The sequence below is a fragment of the Catharus ustulatus genome, chromosome 8 (assembly GCF_009819885.2).
Source record: "Catharus ustulatus isolate bCatUst1 chromosome 8, bCatUst1.pri.v2, whole genome shotgun sequence".
Taxonomy (NCBI): Eukaryota; Metazoa; Chordata; class Aves; order Passeriformes; family Turdidae; genus Catharus; species Catharus ustulatus.
This window is the reverse complement of record NC_046228.1, coordinates 15,010,895-15,033,812: the sequence shown is the minus strand read 5'-3', so window position 1 is coordinate 15,033,812 and position 22,918 is coordinate 15,010,895. Positions and strand designations below refer to the sequence as shown.

At 35.1% G+C, this 22,918-nt stretch overlaps 1 protein-coding gene across 3 annotated transcripts in view; it reads left to right on the top strand.

Moving 5' to 3' along the window:
* LOC116999660 (heparan sulfate glucosamine 3-O-sulfotransferase 1-like) overlaps positions 1-15,671 on the top strand; it is a 50,190-nt gene extending 34,519 nt beyond the window's left edge. For all 3 annotated transcript variants that reach the window (XM_033066590.2, XM_033066589.2, XM_033066588.2), the window contains exon 2: positions 13,134-15,671. In XM_033066590.2, coding sequence (XP_032922481.1) covers positions 13,253-14,182 — 930 coding nt within the window. In that variant the 5' untranslated portion in view covers positions 13,134-13,252 and the 3' untranslated portion in view covers positions 14,183-15,671. The remainder of the gene's footprint in view (positions 1-13,133) is intronic.
* Positions 15,672-22,918: the final 7,247 nt, after the last annotated feature.

Genomic DNA, 22,918 nt, shown 5'->3' with positions numbered 1-22,918 from the left:
TGTGTGCTATATATATGTGTGTGTGTTTGTACAAGTATGGAACCTAACTGTGCTCACTAAAATTATTAACAACCTGTTTTACCTACAAATGCTCAATTTTTTGTTTTCTATCACTTCCTTTGCTTTCTCCAATCCTTTGCTCTTTCACTATTGGCTTTGTGGTGCATTTAGTAGAAGTTGGTTCTGTGTTATAATTTAAAGTACTTCACATTCAATTTCTCTTGCATACTCGTACATACACAGCAGACCATGATGTTTCATGAAATAGGTTGGACTTCATGAATTATTTCTCCTTTTACATTTATATTTGACTGAAATGTTTCCAGACTCTGAATGACAGTTATATCAGCTACACATTCTAAATGTCAGAGGAAATAGCTTTATTTTATTACTTTTTTGACATGCTATGCCCGAATTTCTTGCATAATTTTGGTAAGTTCCATTGTATAGGAATCATGATTCTTTCCCACACACTGACAAATATTGTTTATCCCAGGATCTTGATTCTGATCTCAAAAATTTTCTCTGAACTGTTTATTATCTCTAAACACAAAGTCACTTTTTCTGTTAACTGTAATTCCTCCTAAGGTATCAGTAGTTGTAATAATTTTCCAAGTGCATCCATATCATCTCTCTGGAGACAAAACTTCCAGGAGAAATTTAACCTCTGAATATTAATGTTCTTTTTGCTCAAAGTTAGATACCATGAAGAATAAGTGGGACATGAATGTGAAAATATTTTAAGTAAGAAATATCAAATTGCAAATCTAAGATGAAAATTCAGCATTAAAAATGTGAAATCATATATACAATTTATAGCTTATAGAAGAAATACTGTCCTCCCTTGAGAGGAAAATCCTATTATCATTGCTTTAAAACTGAACTGGCATCAATAACCAGTAGTTTACACTGCATACTTGCACTACCTTTTTTAGTATGCTATAAACAGAAACAACTATTCCATATTTTATAGTTACAAATTAAATTTCAAATCTAGATTTATTTTCCCTTGTAAGCACATATTTTAAAGTAAGAGGAATGAACACTCATAATCAGAATGCAGAAAAAAAAATCCTTTATTGTCACAAAACTAACCATGATGTTGCTTTAAATAGAAGTACACATTTCTCACAAACTGGGCTCGGGGGAAATAGTATTGTGACTGTATTTTCAAATCACTGTATGTGGCAATGGCCAAACAGTGAGATACTAAGCCCTGAGAGCAGGAGGCTGGAAAAGTTGTGTAAGTAAATTGGAGATTCCACCAGAGATCCTCTTTCCCTAACTAAATTTCATATTAATCTTTCTGAACTACCGTGTGAATGTGAGGCTTTTTCAAAATATTAAAGTTCTTATGGAATGGTCTAAGGTTTGGACACATCATCAGCTGCAAAGAGGGAGGCTGCAAACATCTACTAGAGAATCTTTCCTGACTTATGTTTCTTCAGTGTTGCTGAGTTGGAAAATTGTTGAATCAGTGCCTGAAAGCAGGCAACCTTCAGTGGAGCTCTCAGCCACCCTAAAATGCAAAAACAAGCCTCAGGTGCTCAAAATGTTTAAAAATTGCACCACAATTTATGTAGTGAATTAAGATTCTCTAGTCTCAGCTTCAGCGCTATCCAACTCCATCTGCATTTTATTGAAGGAGTAAATTCCTATTCTTGGTGGTAAATGCAGCAGCACATCGTTCTGATTTTACGTGGTTTTAGGCAGTCTGATTTGAAAGTGTTGGTTTGGTGCTTTACTTTCTGGTTTTTATCTGTGAATCCCACTGGACCTGTAAATTAACTGATATTCACATGTTGACATTTGTTCTTCAAAATGTTTAAAGTAGCTGCTAAGACACCGCTGAAGGATCCTGCAGAAAAGCTGCTAATAATACCCTGCTAACACTGCAAAAACTCTGAATGCATCCACAAGGAGAAAAAAATGTAGTCAGAAGTAAAAGGTACAGTGAGATAATGATTTTCTTTAAAATTGCACCATCTATAGGGTCTGCTAAGGGTATTCATGGGGCAAAGAAACAAGGATCAGGATACTCAAGATATTTATTTTATGTTTAAAACCACCACATACTCACACCTACATTTTTGCTTTAATAACAGTGTTTTACTGGTAATGGAGAACAGCAAAAAGATAAATGAGTACAGATCATCAACTTTTCTTTTTTTAAATTTCCCGAGGAAAAAAGTTAAGTGGACTAGAACAGTATGGAATATGTGGATCTTAAGCTATATAGTAAGAAGAAAGAATTAATTGCAGCTTGAACATAGATCTAGGATCACAAAATTGATCACCTCCTCCCACAGAAAAAGTAAATGTTTTTTGCTAGTTTGGAACTAAAAGGGTTTGAGGGTTTTTCTCTTTTATTTGGGAAGGAAGGAGACTGAGAGAGATGTAAGATAATGGAGGTACCTTTCTCCTCTATGCTATTTTGAAGTAATTATCATTGGGGAAATGTGCAGTTGTGGCAGTGTGAGACCAGACTGCTGTCATAGTGTGTCTGCTTGAGCAGCTGAAATCAGGGGATTTAGAATCATTTAAAGTACATGTGCTGTACAGCCTACCCAGTCTTAAGAGAATGGCTTTGAACATTCTAACGTCTTATTGCTCTAATTAATATTTAATATCCAGTTAGTTATGAGAATATATCAGAGTCCTTCCCTACCTCTGCCTCCTTCTCTGGGTGTTCCTAGGACCTCATCAACTCTCTGAATACCAATAAGACCATTCAGATTTATGGAGAAAAATATGAAAAGATCATTATAAGATACCTAAGGGCAACAGATGTTTTCCAAATTGATACTACAGTTTCAAATAAAAAATGGCTACTAATAAAGTTTATTATCATAAATAGCAAACACAGTATCTGAATCTGAGAGCTAATCTTACTACTCTCTCATTTTATCTCCAACCACATCTACTGTAGATCTTTCTAGTTACATTTTCTTTTGTGACAAACCCTCACTATTTGTCACAAGTGTCCCAAATCTGAAGTCTTAAAGTCTAAATCCTGAATGTATGTGATGGATCCTAAATATGATTTTACCTTAAAGACCTAGGTAAAATTGACAGAGCTTAAAGGTGCCAAAAAATTGCTGTAGGCACTCTGAGCCATCAAAGAGCCTTTCTGAGAAGCTGTAATTGATTTGAAGCAAAGTAGCATTAAAGGAGAAGTGTGGAATACTTGTTTGGGTTGCACCATGGCACTGAGCTATGGGGCAGGAGTGATGCTGTGTGGTGAGGAGCATGTTCTGCTTGAATTAACTGTGCTATGTAATGCAGTGATGTAACCACAGAAAGTGTTTTTGTGAGGACACCTTAAACCTGTAGATGCAGAGGATGTTTTTGCACAGGGAAGTTTTCCTAACAGTCTGGACTGGGCAGAAAGAGGAAAGGGAATTGCTTTGTTTTCCACTGGAGTGTAGGAGTTTCTGACATGTACCTACATCTTTGGTTGTGCTACTGACATGCTATAGGATCAGGCTGTACATCAAAGTTTGGAAAATCTGGACTGCATAGAAGCTTTCCTTAGTTCTGTCTTTCCTAACTAAAAAGTGGAAAAGACAGTCAGATATGACCCTGCTAAATCTCAGAAGTCCTGGAGAAAATAATTACAATTGTGTGGTATTAGTTACCTGTTCTGAGACTCTTAAGAGTGGTGAGTATTCTTTTACTGTATTTTAATGTGCTGCTTTGGCAGTGGACACAGGTTTGGTCAGGAACAAGGATCTGATTTCTCATTTTCCATAACAACCAGAAAATAATCTGCCTTTTACTTACTCCATGTTTTCAGCCTGTCATTTTCACCTCCCAGTATCAGCCCGAGGAGCAGTGTGAGACACAAGAGTGTTGTACTCAGGGCTGGTTTATGTGTTGTATTCCAGTTATCAGGCATTTTCAAATGTTCCCCAAATTGCTTTCTTTCCCTTATCTCTACAGCTATCTGCTGGGCTCAATGTGCACATTGAGCTTGATGGATATGTGTTGAAGGACTTGAGTTTCTATTCAAGAAATGTTTTGTCTATTTGCTTCTTTTCTAATATGTTTGCTTGTTTGTTCTGTATTGCAGTGTATTTATCTTCTTTATTAGCAAGGATTTGTTTATCAGTGGAAGATGGAGTTTTCACTAATATATTTATTTTGCTAATATATTTTTATATATTTTACTAATATATTAATCAGTGTTAAGAATTGCTAAGTGGTTGCTTTCTATAGTCTCTTCAAGTCATACTTGTTTACTTTGAGAAAAGAAGAACTATGAGGTCCTTTCTGTATAATTTTTGATTCTTTGATGGCCAAAGTCTCTCACCATACCTAAACTGAGTGTGGATTTAGTATGTTTCTTGGTTTTGTAAATCCCATTATTGTATCAAACATTCATACTCAGTCACACTGATTTTTCTGTGACCTTTATCTTGATCTTATCTCCTTCAGGGTCTGTGCCAGTATCCAAAATCTCAAAATAAAATTTTCAATCTTAAGTCTGTCATTGATTTATTATTTCAGCTCCTTTATATCCTCTCAAATCTTTTGTTCTGTAGTCACTCTTTAAAAAATTGCTCCTGAGCTGCTATTTTTTCTTAAATTTTGTTCAGTCATCCTTTACAAAGCCAAAAGATTTCAACTCTGATGGGTCTTTCAGCTGCTTTTTTTTATTCTGGGTTAATTCCCTGCTCAGTTTACAACTGTGGTTTACAGTGTAACCCTGAGCCCAGAAGCTGGATCCTTCTCTTACTCTTTGCATTTGATATTAGAAGGTTTCCAGCCTGGTGATTGTTGGGCAGCAGGACTGGTTCCCAAGGGAAGGATCAGTTTGTTTCATGCCCTGTATGATGGGGATATACAGCAGCTATATGGGACCCAACAGAGCAATTCTTATCAGACAACATCAGAGAATTCCTTCCCAGGGACTAATGCCAGAGCCTTGGAAAAGTTGCTCAAAATGATGTAAACAAAGGGTGAGATGCTGGCCTTGGCTCATCAGACTCATCTCAGATGTCTCACTGTTGGGCAGATTTCAAGGTGAGGATAAAGAAGCCTCCCTGCCTGCAGGAATTTTGTTGCCTGGCTTCTCCCCTGGCCAGTTCCCCAGGTCATTCCTGGCTGTCTTAGGGTGATCCCTGAGCAGCTGCCACGCCTGATGAGCTTTGCCCAGACTGCTCCTCCCCTGCACCGGGCAGTGCTGGAAACAAAAGGTGTAATAGTGACAAGTGCTGCCCAGAGAAGCTCTGAGAAGAGTTTTCCCTTTTTGAAGTCCTTGAAGTTGTAAGGTCTTAAAACCAGCATGGGTTTGTGGTTTTTCTTTGTCTTTTAGCTGGGTTTCTTTGGCAGTGGTAGGATTTGGTGGAGGGGTTTGTGTATGTGAGTTTTTTGGGGGTTGTATATTTTTTTTTTTAATACCAGGAATCTGTGCTCTTTACAAGAGCATAAAGGATTTTAGGGTCAGTTCTTTGGCATGGATGTCCTGTAGGAATTTGCTGTTTTGTACTACAGAGTTAATATGTCCACATCCCTCTTGAATGCTTCTCTGCCATCTCTGACCCTCTGAGGAATTTTTTCTCCTTTAAAGGACACGTCTCTCATAAATCCTCTGCATCTATTTTTATTTCCTAAACATCTGTGAGTATTAAGGTGTTCTTTGTGACAATGAGTGTGGGAAAATTAATAGTATTCAATTAATTATACCAAATAAGGCTGAAATTTAACCTCTTTGCTGTACTGTAGAAATATATACAAAAGCTACTTATCAGTCACACTTCGTTACACCTTGCACCTTTATGATTGCATGACTACTGCTTGTTTGGCTGAAGAACTGGCATGGCATCTTTGTTACTTCAATTTCTATTAATTTAGATGCTTAATTAACAATTAGAGTTGTAAGTTTAATCCAACAAAGTGGTAATGCAATTCCATTTCAAATATGTCAATGTGATAAGTAAAATTGGCCTTCTCATCTGTGCTAATCTGACCACAATCCACTCTTTGCATCTTAATAGGAACAGAATTTTTATTTATGTCTATTTAGAAGTACCCTTAGAATGTGCCTGGCTTTATGGGCTAAACCTATTAAAGATCTTTATGAAATTGTAATTCAGTGACTTTTATGTGGATGGTTTGAGTGTGATATTTTTCAAAGATACCATAAAAAATAAGTGTGTAAACTACAGCTGTAGAAGGTTTATTTAGCTCAGAAATTTATTGGTGTGTTTATACTGTATATATTACTGTAATGCTACATATTTACAGTCATATTAACATCAGGCAATTTTCTATCTTGAGTTATCAGAAAAGGGAATTAGGAAATGTAATGCTAGCCTTAGGGAAGCAAACTTTTTTCAAAACTCCTATCTGCTAATATCACCTGCCAATGATTTAATGGTGTTTATATTTTATGCTAACATTTCTTAGCTTTCCTTTTTTTCCCATTATATTCTGTGTATCTGGCAGAAGCCTGCAGCAAATTGCTGTTACTTTGTAGCTCCTACCTTTGCTCACCAAATAGCTATTTCCTTTTTTATTCCTCTTTTTTATTCCTGTAAGGTAGTAACTGGTGGCTGTTATAAAACTGCAATCTCATTGGAAAGGCTCACACAAATAAATTCACTGCTGAGATTAGGACTTTAAAATGTTATTGTCTTTGTTTTCCTTTGTGCTAACATATATTTTTGTATTGATGCTTAAAGAGAAACCTTTAAAGTTTTTCATTACCCAGGGAGGTGTTGGCACAGCAAGGCAGCATTTCTGGACAGTCTGTGGGCTCGTGGGTTTTTAGGTACTACCCCATTCAGGAATTCTTAGTGCATCTCCCTAACAAAAGTACATCCATAATTTGAGTAAAATGAGAGTGAACAAAATTCTCAGGTGCCCACAAGACTCTTAAGGTTCTTTATCAGCCATATGAACTTTGCAATGTTTATTTTACTTTGGATCCATGGTCCTTTTTGTACTTAGTCCTCTGCTCCTTGTATGAAAAGAGACCACTGAGCTCAACTTGCAGCTCTGTTACAAAACTCCAGTGTCTCTCTTACCCTTCCTTGCTTTCTCCAGCTGGCAGCAGACATTTTCCATGGTTACAGGTGGGAGGTAATTCCTGGGAACTGACTGACCTCTCCTACCCTTCTGATAAAGCCCAGTAAGGACAGTGCAAATGTTATTTAGTCGCTACAGATAGTCTGGGAACAGAGCATAGCATTAAAGTGTAGCAGAAAAGTTTCATGTCCTATAAAGGGTTGTCTGTCTGGGATAACTGTCCTTTTCTACATAGTCTTTAGTCTCATGGAACAGGTAAATTGGGATTCTTCTGAGTCAAATCTCACTTCTAGGGCACAGCTCTAAAATTATTCAGCTGCACCTGATTGATCTCATTCTAACATAAACCTGAAGTAATTGTTCTACTTGTAAATAAAATTAAGGCTCACGGTTGTTTTCACACATGAAACTTTTCCAGAAGTTTTAATATTTTTCATGCTGAGAAATGTGCTCTCATTGTCTCCTGAACTCTGCCAAGACACATCTCACATGTGTGGATAGAAGTAGCTGAACTGTGCTTCCTTACAGTTAGTATTAAACAGGATACCTTTCTGTTCAGCCATTGGGCATGTGCCAAGTATTTTCAAATGTCCATTATTTCACAAGTTATATTATAATCAGAATTAAAGTACTATGGAGAGGACTTTTGGTGATAGTATTATTTCTAATACTTAATGCATGGAATTAATAGAATTAGTCATTACATTACTGGATTTTAACACATTGATACTGGATTCTATTAAGCAATGTGTCCTGTATGCACTGGATAATGCATTTGCCTGTTTTTAAAAAATGTATAAACTATACTGAGTGCAGATTTGCATTTATTATGCTAGGTAACTAATTCTAGTTCTACTGAAGGATAATCACCAGTTGTTCCAAAACATTTAGAATTATATTGTTGTTGTTTAGAATTATTTATTACATCAGCCAGTCTGTATAGGGTTACTCTACATGGGTCTAACTGACATCACAGTATGAGTGACCTTCAAAAAACTTCTGAAACTGTTCACCTTGTATGGCCTTTGGTTGTGAATACAGTTAGGCTGGAATAGGTCTTTTATATTATCAAAATTAGAGATGTTCTTAATTATAGATATATAATTGAACAGTTACAAGTTTGTGTGCCAGTAAGCCTTAACATGTCTGCATTGTACTCTTGTCAGTGATTGATCTTTGTGTTCAGTGTGTTCTTTGTGGATTTGTGTGGGATGTATTTGTATCTAACATGAATTAACAAGAAAGGCAATAACCTTTTCTGAATCCCCTTATATTTTTAAAAATCAAGACAAAAATGGGTGTTTTGTTATGCTTGCTCTGACCACCTCCCCTTGCTGAAGTTTTCAGTCAGCAACAGAAGTATTTCTGTACAAATGACTTGAAACAACAAAATTCTGAGTTTGCAGTTGGTACTTTTTTTTTTTTTTCGCAAGGAGCAAGTGGAAAGAAGCAGCTTTATTCCACAAAAAACCACAAAACAAAACAAAAACTTGGGGGTTTAGCTGAAATATTGAGGAACCTCTTTGCCTTTCAGTTCAGCATGTAATGTAAAATCCAGCTATAAGTTATCATAAAGGTTGTGAGAGGCTGCTACAGAATGGCACGGAGGTGGAATTGGAAGGGGAATTGGATGGTGGATTAGAAGCCCTGGGGTTTTATTCTTGGTTGGACTATAAACCTGCTATGTGACCTTGAGCAGAATCAGATTAACCTGACTTTCCAGAGCATTTGCACTCCTGAGCTGGATCTATACATTGGTCACTTGCAATTTCCTGTGAGGTGAGAATGGTGCCTGAGTAAGGTGCAGGCAGTTCATTAACACAGAATCGTGTTAGTGCTGCAGAACTCTCCAGTGAAAAGTATTACAGGCAGTGTAATACAGGAAGTATTATTAGGAACTAATAATGTTATAGATTAGTAATAATAATATATTTAGGTTTACCCTACGCTTTTGTACTTTACCCCAAAGCAAGATAAATCATAAGACACTTAGAAGTTTCTTCAGAGTAGAGTGCAGCAGTTAAAGGTCTTTAGTACGCTTCTGTAATATTAAAATGATTTTTCAGCCAGCATAGCAGTTCTCAAGCCTAGTCTAAGGCTTTCAAAAAAGTAAAACAAACAGCAGCCCAAGGTATTATTTACTTAATTAGTCCTTTCTGCAGCATGAATTTATTTCTGAACTACATTTCTGCTTCGTAAGTATCATATCTGTTGATGTTCCTTATGTTACTAAACAGCAGCAACACTACCAAATAATAGGGAAAAATGATAATAAGGCATTGTAATTCTGATCACGTGTCATGGGGTTAGTTTCATAAGAATACCTTCAGATTCTTCGTTGGTGCAGTGCACCAATGTAAAATATATTGTTTTCATTACAAAAAGCAGTTAATATCTTCTAAAAATGTAATTGCATAAAGGCATAAAAGCAACAACACAAAAATTATTCAAATAGCATTCTAATTATATGTGATAAATCTTCTTTAAAACCTTTACATTTATGTAACAATTATAACCTAACCACCAGATCTAACATCTTAGAGCTTCACTGAAATCAATCAAATATCTTAGGCCAAAGCTGAAATGTTATTCTTGTAGAAATGCTCCCAAAGACAATTTTGATCTATCTAGAAACCAGTTTTACAACACATTTTGAATTTGTTTTTTCTGGTGTATTTCCTGGGCATGGTTTTTTCCTAGCAATGACTCTAAGAAATCTGTAAAACAAATAATTAATTTGAAAACTAGTTAAGATGGTTAATGATTATGTTTAATTATTTTTCAAACAATACCTCAGTCCACAGAATATGCAGAATCCCTTCTGCTACTTGCTGTCTGAATGTGGTTTACAGAGAACTGCTGATTTCAGATGGTAAATTAAGCACTCTCACTCACATCAGAAGTGAACCTGAGAATATTTTGGAAGACCAATCTTTCCTTGGTGATAAGTATGAGTTTCTCATTCAGCTTAGAATCTTCTTTGGGTTTCAGTATTTGCACCTGACTCTTAGGTGTATGCAACTAGAAAACTCAGTTATGGATGAAATCATGTTAGTTTGTTTGAATTTTTTAAACAAAATTAAAAAGAGAATTTAAGAATTACTTCACCTGTCACCAGATTTAGGAAGAGCAAATCTCTGTCTATACTACTGCAGACTCCTAGTATCAAATACTTGTTTCTTTTTCACTGTGGTTTACTTCAGAGAAATTCCTGCTTTTTCCCTCTTCCTCTCTATTTTTTCAATTAAAGCTAGTCTCAAGAACACTAATCTTCAAGAAATCTAAAAATAGTTTTCTTTCAAGTTAAATAAAATACCTGTCAAGAATCAGTTCAAATTGTTTCAAAATGGGATAGTTCCAGAATTTAAATCAGATAATGAACTGTATGTCTCCACCTTGGCATTTGTAAGTAATCCCTTGCTTGGAAGACATTCTGGCAGGTCTTCCCTTAGTTCAAAGTACTTGTAATCTATTGTATAGATGTGTAAGTGCATTTGGAATGTATAACATGCTGTATTATCATGAAAGAAGTAAATTGAGAAAAACTGTAAGATTTTTATGAAAGCAATTCCTCAGTGTTCCTGAAAGAATTTTAGTTTAACAATGAAGATGAATAGAATGCAAACTAACGCTGGGATTTCAGAACAGGTTAAAAGAGTGATTAACTGCTCCCAAATCCCAGCCTGCTGGCATCACAGGTCTGGAAAGATGCCATACTGTCATATGTTGCTACTTCTGAAAACATCTTATGCATAGCTATGCCTTTCCTCAGATTGAACTGTTCAGGAACACTGTGAATTGTGAAAAATTTGGCTTGAAATTATTAAAGCAGAGCTCCTTCTTTGAAAGCTGGCATTCCAGGAATCATCTGGGGTGTGATGATTCAAATTTCATGCTGTGCATCCTGAGTTTTCCAAAACCAACATTAGCTGCTGTTGTAAAATTATTGTAAAGTACATTTTAATCCCTCAGCAGCACTAAACAGCATGGTGACCATTTCCCAAACTTGCCATCCAAAGGAATAGTAACTATAAATGATTTTGGTATAAACATCCTATTCTTCCTTCTTGTGATTGCCACAGAAATTCTTGCATTCTTTGCTCTTGGGAGCTTCAAATAGAACTTCTGTGTGAAGTTCCTAGTAAAAAAATTGTGATCTTTAAAATGAAACTTCCTTTCAAGTTCTTAAAGAACAGCATTCCAGTCTGTCGTTACAAAGCAAATTTGTACTTAGATGTTTCCAATATTTAATAATTTTATTTTCACTGTTCCTAGTTGAAACTGGGCTCTCTTTGAAGAAGCAGTTGCCCTTTAAGTCTTGCTTGGACGTAACAGGGAATGTTCTCTGCAGATTTCCTCACTAAAGGTCATAGTTTATTTTTTAAATGACAATTTTAGGTTTAATATTTGCTATATAACTGTGAGATTAGTGCTCATTGAGGCTGACTGGAGTCATTCCCTAGATATCCAAGAAGGTGGAGAAGGTTTCAATGAAATTTAGAAAATAGATTTTATCAATCTGCTGAATTGCCTGGATTATTATTATCAAAAATTTTAAATCTTTAAGCCTTTGAAGTAAAACCCAAAATAAACAATTTTAAAATAGAAATATTGAATGTTCCTCAATGCCATGACAAATGGGAATTGGCTGTTTTCTAAGGTTGTTTCTAAGAGATAAAATACTGTGATCAATATGTTCAGAAAGAGACTGTGAACACTGGAGAAGGAATCAAGGTTGTAACATTTCTGAGACTACTTTAAAATATAACCCATAATTCAAAATTACTCCAAAAGTAGTTATTGTTTTTGAAATGTCTGCTGCTTCACTGTATAAAAAAGCTTGTTTCTGCAGGCTACAATGAGAGCAAAACAGGAATGTAGACATATCCCACTAAAAAACTCTTAAAATCCTATAATTGCTCAGAAATGGAGTGAAACTCAAGAGTCCTCTCAGTGGGAATTTGTCCTGTAGGATTTTCAGAGTTAAAAACAGGCAATCCAAGCACAGTGGTTCAAATGCAGGTGTTGCATTGATCTGAATTTTTTATTACTGTCGTTGTGCTTATGTGATGGCACATCCATAAGCAATCTGTTTCAAATATTATATACAAGAGTTACCCAGGAGATTTCAAATGTCACTAACACAGTCACACAGGTGTTTTCTTTCACTTAATATCTGCACATGCACATACCTGCAAGCCTGAAGTTTTTGCAAAGTTTTAAGATATTTAACGTTCGTCACTTCTTAAAATGACCACATGCAATGTGGTTTAGAAGAAGCTGTTCAGCCTCCCTGCAGAAATCTCTCAGTGGCCAGAAAGCATCTGGGTATCTCTCATACAGAGCTTTGGAAGAACTGCAGAATATTATCTGAAGATCTGATTTTGGCAAGACTTTTCCAACACTTATATGACTGTGCAGCACAATGCTTGGATGGTTGCAGAGAATCCATCCACCCTGCATCAGTTATTTTTTCCCACACTGATCCAACTTAGCCACTTTACTCTTACTTTGACACAGCTAGTTTTCTTCTCTAAAGGGGCTCAGATTCCAAAACTTTGTCTATATCTGTGTTTTCTGTGTCTAAGTAAACAGAATTATTTTTGTATAATTCATAGCTCACTAGAACCCAGATGGTGACACCATCATCCAGGTGTGTTATTTATATAAGAATATACTATTCTGCAGGGAATTTGAGCAAAGGTGCTGACATTCAAATACTCTTTGGAGTTATTGTTATCATATGGTGTATGGTATTTAAAGCAAGAGAAGTATGTGGTATACATGGAAGACAATTAGGAAAATCAAAGCAAGCAACAAATGGTCAGGATTTAAAATCAGGTAAACAATTCTAATCTGCTTAGAGGAAATAAAAGTTGTTAAAAGGTTGGTATCCATCATTGGTCACTCACGGTAAGGAGAAAAAAGCCCCAACACATGGGACTTTTCTGTCCTTCTGAAATAAAGCCAGGGGAAACAAATAACTTCCCTATAAATTTCTTATTGGGATCACAGATTAGCTTTGTGAATTGAATCGTGAGCTGAAATTTTAAACTGATGATGAGTTTAGAAACACTGACTTGTCTTATTTTATTTTGCAGATGCTTCAGAAGCTTGCTGTGTGCTTACCACGGGTTCTGCCAGCCATCTCAAGAGGGGACTCACCTATTCTTTCATTAATTGAGCAAAACTTTATCTTGAAGTAATTATTCCTCTCCACATGGCCTTCCTACTAGTGTCAGCTTATCTTCTGCTGACTCATGCTCGGGGTGCTCCTGTTGAGAATGGGGCACTGCTGGAAACACTGAAGTCACAAGTGGGATTATTCAGCAATAAAAGTGAGCACTATTCAGCACAGGTGAGACCTCCTGGCACGAGCCGACAAATACCTCAGACAATCATCATAGGAGTTCGTAAAGGAGGGACCAGGGCTTTGCTGGAGATGTTGGATATTCATCCCAACATTGTGGTGGCAGCTACAGAAGTCCACTTCTTTGACTGGGATGAAAATTATGTGAAAGGAATAGACTGGTATAGAAATCTGATGCCATTTTCTTATGGAAATCAAATTACAATTGAGAAAACACCAGGCTATTTTACATCACCGCAGGCTCCAGGAAGAATTCATGACATGAATAGCTCCATTAAACTGCTGCTCATTCTAAGAGATCCCACTGAGAGAGTTATATCTGACTATACCCAAGTATATTACAACAGAGTAGAAAGTCACAAGCCTGTTCAGCTCTTTGAAGATATTGTTATTAAGAATGGAGTGCTTAATACCAAATACAAAGCTATTCAGAGAAGTCTATATGATGTCCATATGGAAAAGTGGCTTAAGCATTTCAGTTTGGATCAGATTCACATAGTGGATGGCAATACTTTGATCAAGGACCCTCTTCCTGAACTACAAAAAGTTGAAAGATTTCTAAATCTTCCTTCCCGAATTATGGCTTCTAATTTTTATTTTAACCAAACCAAGGGATTCTACTGCATCAGAAGTGATGGGAGGGAGAGATGTTTACATGAATCCAAAGGGCGTCCCCATCCTCTCGTTAACAGCACTGTTCTAGAGCAACTGTATTCTTACTTCAGAGAGCACAATGCAAAATTTTACAGGATGGTTAATCATTCCTTTGACTGGCATTAACGAATTTGGAGTCAAAGCTTCTTAAAAAGGTCCTGAGACAACCTTTCAGACGTATCTTTCTAAACTGTAAAGACTCATTATGAGAATTAACATACTAGTTATATGTTTCATTGGAATAACACATCCATTAACTCATTGAAACACTACTCTTTATGTTGGGAAAAATAAGTTATATGTATTTGTATGATTACTGGGAGTCATATTCAGATCTTCTTTCTCTCACATGCAAATACATGAACTTCAGACTAAGCAAAGATGTATCTCTACAAGATTTCTGCTGTTTTGGAAAAATGCATCTAACTGTAAAAAATGTAAATATTGGAAATAGTATTATTCTAACTGTTCTGTATTTTTTGTTGTTAGTATTTTTTATATCCCACATGATAGTGGTGTTGATTTATAGAATTTTTCATAAAGTAAGTTTAAATTGTATGTTAAAATAGGGGCATACATAGTAGCTCCACTAAATAAATCATCATCTTTATGCTGAAGTACTTAATTAAAAATAGAAGGAATCTGTTTCACCTGTAATTTTGAATAGGTGAACTAGAACCTGTCTGTACAACATGAGTATTAAACCACACTCTTTATATCTTGGGTTTGCAAAAAAAATCTCCAAAGTAAGAATATTAACTGTTTGAAGAAGGTTAAAGTGAGAGTTCTGAATGTAAAGAAATTAAAATATCCCAGGAACACTGAAACTCTATACGCTAAAAAAAAATCAATGCCACAAAAATTATTAATGATTATTGAGCAATTGTACAAATATTTGATTGCATAAATTATGTCACTTTGCTCTTGAATGGAAAAGCTCTTAAAACTGCCATATGAATTATGTTTGTACTCTGTGACTGGTTATTCTATTGTTCTCCTGACTTTGGTTTATATATCTCTATTGGCACAACAATTCTTGTTAAAAAAAATATTTGCTTGCCCCCTGAAGCATGATGTAGTTTTATTTTGCCATTTCTGATGCAGACCATGGGATAGTCTCAACATTGAAAAAACCTCTTGTTACATATCATACACATGTATTACATATCACAGTTTGAGTATGACAGGTTATATGTAAGAACAACAACCATTTTTAACTCTGCCTCAGGATGTTATTTTCAATTTTTTTAAACAGTATTATGCTGATTTTTCTGCTTTTTCACATAAACATTACATATCAATACCAAAGAAAAAAATCAACTCTGAGCATCAAACCCAACTGAACCCTGGTGAGGGTCCTGCATCTGTGTCTTTCTACCTAAGTCACTGCTCATCCTAAAGGAGTGTATGTTCCTACTGTGGGATTCTTCCATTTCCAGGCTAAAAGGTATGTATTGCAGGGCTGATTTTTTGGCTTTTAATACTTTATGAGTGGGCTACTTAGGCAGATAGCAATATTCCTTTGAAGCTGGATAGAATCAGACTATGTGAAAATATTCTCTCAAAAAATGTAAACTGTTAAAAATGATACAATAAATCTTATTCTTTATCTGTTCTACTACTTGTATATGTATGTATGAGAGAAAATATACTGTATATATGAGAGCAAATTATCTTCATTAGCATATAATTAATCTGTGAAATTACCTTTCTGAAGTACATTTACTACATCCCTGATTTCTATAGATGGTGCAAATTTTCTTTTATTTCTGCGGCTTTTCTGAGATTGTGGCTTCTTAATCATTGATATGATGTAGGTACTAAAAAATACAATGTCAGATAAGAATCTGTGGAAATACAAAAATATTTGTTTCAAATTAGTCAAAGAACCAAATGTTTATGCTGGTCTTCTGCCATCTCTACAAGGACACTGGATAGGCAAACTGTAATAATTGCAGTTGTGCAGTCTAACAGTATCTTTTTGTCTTTTGTTTAGTAAAAAGGTAAACCAGAAAATTTCTGAGCTCTGAATTAACAATGTGATCCTATATCAGAACAGCTCGTTCTACTTTGTGGGCACAGCACTTTTGTCTGACAGCAGAGCACCCACATCTGGATTCCCAATATCGTCTGGCATGGCTGGTTCTCTGTGACCAGTGCAATCTCAGTGATGCACAAAACTCCTTCCAGGCCAATCATTTCAGAAATGCATTATCAAAGAGAGCAACATAAATGCAGCTTGTATCAGACAAAAATATATGACTTTCTGTTTCTTTTACATCCTGAAAAGATTTTTTTTCTCTTTTTTATTCTTTTCTTACAAGAAGCAAATTTGAAAACAATGTATACTTTAACAAAAGTTTCAGGTAGATGCTAGTAATTGAAAAACTCAAATGTCTATATGCCACATTAAATTTCATAGTCTTCCAAGGAAAAGGAAAGGAGAAAATTTTAATGTCTTTCTATATTTATGCTTGCAGGCATCAAGTCTTTCTCTTTCTTCTCTGAAGTTTACAGCTAATCTTTAAATGAGCTGAATGCAGGAGCACCAGTTAGCAGAAGCTGTGTGCATCTTTGAAAATGCAATCCCTTTCTGGAATTTACATTTCAAGGAGAGCTGAGCTGTATGGATTAGTGATGCATATATCTATTTGATTTGTTATCACACCTCATTCCTGTTCAGCATTTTGGGGAAGAACAGAGTTGATGGAATGAATTTAATGTTTATTGTAGAGTTTACTAATATAATGAGAAGTATATTAAGCATTAATAAGTATATTAATATAATCTTGTTGAGGGGTTAGTTGGTTTGATTTGGTTTTATGTAAAACAAGATTCTCATCAGAAATTTTGTTTTGGTAAATGGTTAAAAACCATGCACTTTAATCTCTGCAAAACAGAGGTTAGACTAATTTTACATTGCAAACTTTCAATCAGTTTCTCATTTTGTGGTCTGAAAAATACTCTTTCATGCCATCCTGGCCTTTTCCATTCTTACAATCTTTAAGAAAACCCTCCTTCCCTCACGCTCAGAAAGGGAATCAGATCAACCGAGCCATACTTGAGTAACAGTAAAATTCAGTTTTTGACACTTGGAATTCAAAAGTAGTCAATTTTTTGGGAAGACTTTAGGCTTACAATCACTATGCAGATGTTATTGACAAGACAGTTTGCAATTTAAGAAATTAGATGTATTTCATGAATTTACACAACTGATAGTAAACCAGAAATTGCTTTTTTCTAAAGTGGTCATTAAAGAACTTTCATCTCATTATCTGATACCCAAGTGTTGTTTGCAAAAGTAAATTTCATGTGGGAAGGTCACTTGAAGAGGTCATGCAGTTGTTTCAAATGTTTTTGGGAGCATCTGGAACAGATGATATAATTATATGTGCAAGACTCCTGCAGAATTTATCATGGTTTGAACAGCTTTTGATGTTATTTTACATTCCAGAAATACTAGGCTTTCACTTTAAATACTGTTCCTTTCCTTTTTTAGTAAAAATTCCATAGTTATAGTTGCTTTGATCTAATATTACAGAGAATTAACCATATCAGGCAGCTGCAACTGGATCAGTTTAGCCACAATAAGCAGCACACACTTAATGTCTAGATGAGTCTAATATCACCTCCTTTTTTTTTCCAGACTATATATATCATCTAAAGTACATAAAGGAAATTTCTGGAAAATTTAAAAGCTAGGATTTTGCCCCCAAATCTTCTAGTTCTTAACTAATGGGAAAGAAATGAAGAAGTTCCTCCATTGCACTCTAACCATTACTATAGCAGGAAAAGGGCTGGATTTTTCCATTTTTTGCCCTCTATCCAGCTGCTCAAAAGCCTTGGACCTTGGCTTCTGTCTTTCAAAACTTAGCCTTGAATACTTATCATTTAGAGTCACTCTGAAAGGATACCCGTTAAAGCAGAGGCATTTTTTTTATTGTGGAGAACTTTACAGAGGGCACACAAATCATTGCATGCTGCTCCACATCAGCTCCTTTACTATCCTCTTGATTCAAAACTGATAATCCTACAGAGATTATCTATTAAAGACCAATCAGACTGACTACTGTAGGGAAGCTTATTCTGTTTTCATGTATCCCAAAAAGCAATTTAAAAAATAAATTGTTTCTGTCAAATGTGACTATTTATTGCCTTTGAGAATTCAGATGTTTTCATGAGTTGGAGAAAAATTGTAATATTTTCTATAATCCCTATAATCTCTTGTTTAATCTGTGTGGTCAAAACAAAAAATATGATTTATCAGTTTACTTACAGAGTTTAACCAAAAAAAAAAAAAAAAGAGAAAGAGAAATTTACCTCCTAAAACTTTGACTCATAGTAAGAATTGCACAATTTTTCCCTGAACAGAAAGGAATATTGAAATTATTAAAGTAAGTATTGTACTACTGTAGATTATTCTTTTCTGTACTTGTGGATTTTGTCTTCATTTCCTTCAAAAGCTTGAATTTTGTCAAAAGTATGCAGACACATTGGAAATAAAATCAGTAATAATTTGCCTGGGACATTAATCATTAACAACAGTTAATGAACAGTATTAGTTACTGGCCAAATAATTTCCACTTCCACCATTTCAAGTTTCAATGTGACTTATAAATTGTTTTGCTATTTTCTAAAACTAATTTAAAAGTTAAAACCAACAGTGGTTGAAAAGACTCTGTAATATCCTTTTGTGATTACACAGGACTTGTATTGTCTTGCCTTTAAGGTTAATTAACAGTGACATGAGCTTGCCACATTCCTGAAAACATTTTGGAAACCAAGACACTAACAGAACTGCAATGTATAAATTAGTCTTTGAAGGTGAATCTGCTACTTAGGGAAAATACAACAGGTTAAACCAGACTGATAAAAATAATAGTTTTCTGTGAAAATAGATGTGATAAAAAATGCAGACTCTCCTGTATTAGCCCATGTAACAAGTACTGTGAGGTCTATTTTCTCATTCAATATAGTTTTATATTACTTTTACATTGTGTATTCTTTCACTCCATTACAAAAACCTCTCAGTAAGTGTTTTAAAAACATACCTTCAGGTGAACTCTCAACCAGGGGTACAGTTTTTCTCTCAAAGGCCATTTCTCTAGTATTATATTGTTTCCTCTGAGATAAAAAGGTTACCCTGCAAAAAAATTAGAGAGTTATCATGCCTGAATTAATATTACTTCAATTTGTTACAGTTCTCAATAAAAAACACTTCTATATAGGGACAGATAATAGCTTAACACTCTCTGTATTTTCTCTCTCCTCATTGCCTAATACATCCCTGTTCTAATTTTTCTTATTCTGATGAATGTTAGACTAAATAAATTGTCACTCTAAAGCATTGCTTTACAGATTTAAATCAAGTGGCAGTAATTAAAGGGAAGCATGGGTAATTAAGGAGCCATTGCCTTTGCTACTCAGACTGGATAATGGGTTTTTTTTTGATCCACCATAAACTTTCTGTTAGGGATGTACCAGCCAAACTTGCAATAGGACAAAATAAGACAAGGGCAAGTAAAATATGATGAAATCTGAGCTGCAAAATATTTGTTAAGCCAATACAGCACAGTTACAAATGAAAATTATGATTGGCCTGGTGAGACAATGCACTAAAATGCTGTTTCAGGAATTCAGCTATGTCTTGTACATGTCTGAATGAATTTTGTGGTCATTAGGCTATTAGGAATACACATGAATATACATTTTCAAAACACTGTATTTCACCTCATTGGAGAGTCCTACAGTGCTGTAGGACAGGTTGAGTATATTATGCCTATCCTTGGGTGAAATTCTGCAGTGATATCCTGGTAAATGGGATGGGAAGTAGCAACTGTCCTCACTAAATGTTGGGCATTTTAAAACGCCTTCTGGAAAATCAGCAGCACTAGATGCAGGAGGTTTGTTGTTGATTTGAGAAGGACTGTCAGCCTAGAAAAATGCTGTGCAGCTGTCATGAGAAGATTGAAGATACCTTTTCCATACTCTGCCATGATACAAATCTACAATTCAAGACAAGTGATGCAGATGGAAGTCTGCAAACTGCGGGGGGGCAGTGCTGCCTCAAGTGAAGAAAGATTAAGGGCTCATAAACAACATATGCTGTAGTTACATGTGTGCATCATACACAGCTTACAAAATACACTCAGTCTAAAACAAAAACAGGCAGAATGTACAGCTGAGAACTAAAGTGATGCTGTTGAAGGCATACCAAGCCAAAGGTAACAGTTATATATGAGCCATCTGTAACTTATTATTTGTCATATTAATTATGTGTTTGCCAGACAACCAGTGTTTATGTGATTGAAATTCTTAGTCAGGTGTACTTATGAAAAAATTAATAAAACAGATGCAGATTTTCTGGGGAAAAAACAAAAGTGGATCATGTACATAGGGCCTATTTATGCACAGCAAGGACACCAGAGCAGGGTTCAAGCAAGCTGCCTTTCATACTTTCAAAAAACAAATTTTCTCTGTGTTTTAGTTTTTTTTTAATTGTGTGTGTGTGTGTGTGAGTGTAAAATCCTCCTCTACATTTTTAAATTGCAAATGTGGAATTTTAAAATTCGAACACATCCAAGAATTTAAAAATACTTTGGCTTCAGAGTCATAAATAAGGTATTACCATTCAAAACTTACTACATCTTCAGCAGTATTATGACACTGTTCACTTCTCAGTTAGTTCTTTTACGCCTTGCACTGCTCCCTCTCATCTCTCCTTGAAAATGATTTCATAACAAATACCTTTTTATTTGCCAGTTGATTTTAATTTTATATGGGTATATCTCACAATATGCATCACTTGCGTTAAAAATACAAAGATTAGGCATGGGGACAGCCAATTCTTACACTTCCAGATGAGTGGGAAAAATGGCCTGTGAAATATAACTATGGTCACTTAAAATGGGGACCTGCTGAGTCATACTGAGCTGTGTTCCCCAGGTCAGAGAGAGCAGCGATGCTTCAGCAGTCAAACGTCTGCTTGCAACAGCTTTTGAGAGCTTGGGAAGAGTGGTTTCCCCCTTCCACTTTTTTTTTCCTTTTTTGCTATATTCTCCATTATTTTTGTGCAAAGCACTGGTTTTCACAGATGGCAACTATGCTAGATAAATAAAGCACCTCAAGTAAATATGAACAAAATATACTAACCTGGTTTTCTGTACCTACTGGATACAATGGGCCAGAAAATACAGAAGGTTGTTATCCATCTTCTTAGAATCCTTTGTCCATGACTCCTTTTTATCAGACAAGAATTGGGTACAGTTGTATATGCTTGTATGACTCCCTAGCCTGATCACCTGTGCTTTATGATCAAAGGGAACAGGATTATGTTACCTCACTTTAATACTAAACCACAGAATATTTATTACACATAAATACAACTTTCCTTCCACTCACCCACTATCTTTGATTTCCTCTATCTAAAAATTCTGTTTGATTGTTTTGTTGTTAGGGTATTTTTTTTATTTATTAATTAATTCTGGCTTCTCTCTTTTATGGAATAGATAGTTTTGATCTTAAATTGGGCTTTCCTGATCTGAGAACAGTAAAAGCTGAAACATACTCTATGATATGCAAAAATAAATATATTTTGTCTCTCTATTTTCTTAGTATGTTGGGAAATCAGATTAAAAACCTTGCAAGCTATTAAGACAAAATAACAAATCCTAACAGATATAGCAAGCATAATTAAAGATATTTTGGAGGGATAGGTTAAAATAATGGCCTTCCATTTTTTTTAAAAAAAAAAGTATTTATTTGGTATTTAACAGAAGCATTTGGATTACTGTGTTCCACTAATATAAAGTGACACTGATGACAGCCGGCTACAGCAACTGCAGTAAAACGACTGTAATTTGTGTTAAGAATCCAGCCTGAAATTTATATACCTAGAAAATCCTACTTCAGTCTTAGGTAGCTGATAAACCAAATTAAATAGCTGTAATTTTGGGAACATGAATACTCTTATTGCCTAATACACAAACATTTGATAGTAATGCTAATATAGAAGCTACTTCTCTACTAGTTTGATTTTTCTATAGAAATTCTAGTCAGTGAGTTAGCCAATGACAAGCAATAAACTGAGGAGAGGAGGGGGCAGAATTCCTTTATTTGCATCGCTGGCCTCATTCTGTCAACATATCACCCAGATTGCTGGATACACACAGAGATGCATTCTGGCAATGCTAGGAAGGGACCTGCATTTCCTGCTGTCTGTTTCCACTTATTAGCAATAGGATGATGCTTCTGGCACATCTAAAATAAATTAATATTGGATTAATTCACTTCAAAAAGGTGTCAAGAAAACATGGTGCAGATTCATTCATCACAAACTTAAGACCAATATGTTTCAAAAAAGAATACCATAGTAATTATACTTACATGTATAATTGCCTAAAGCTGAGCCAAATGACAGAATATATTCTAACACTTTGCAACATGCCTTCAATGCTGATTAAGCCACCAGTTCTTAAAATAAATATAGTATTTTCAATGCTAACAATAACAAAAAGAAATTATTTTAAACACTTTTGATTTACTTTAGAAAATGTTTTATCTGAATTATTAAAGGATTTTTTTTATTGCTGTTGATTCAAAGTTGTGTTTGGTTACTATTTCTTTGCCCTTCAGTGATGGTCATTTAGATATCTTTGAATATCAAGAAATAGAGTGCAGCAGCACCCTTTTAGAGGTAATGAGCTGGGTAATTGCCAAACCTTACATTATTGCTTTAAATGAAGTATTGCTTGAAACGTTTTATAAGAGTATAGCTAACGAATTTATATATAGTATAATACAATGCCTGAAGTAAGAGCAATAGAAAAGTCTGAATAAATATTTTAGCTTTTCCACTACCTT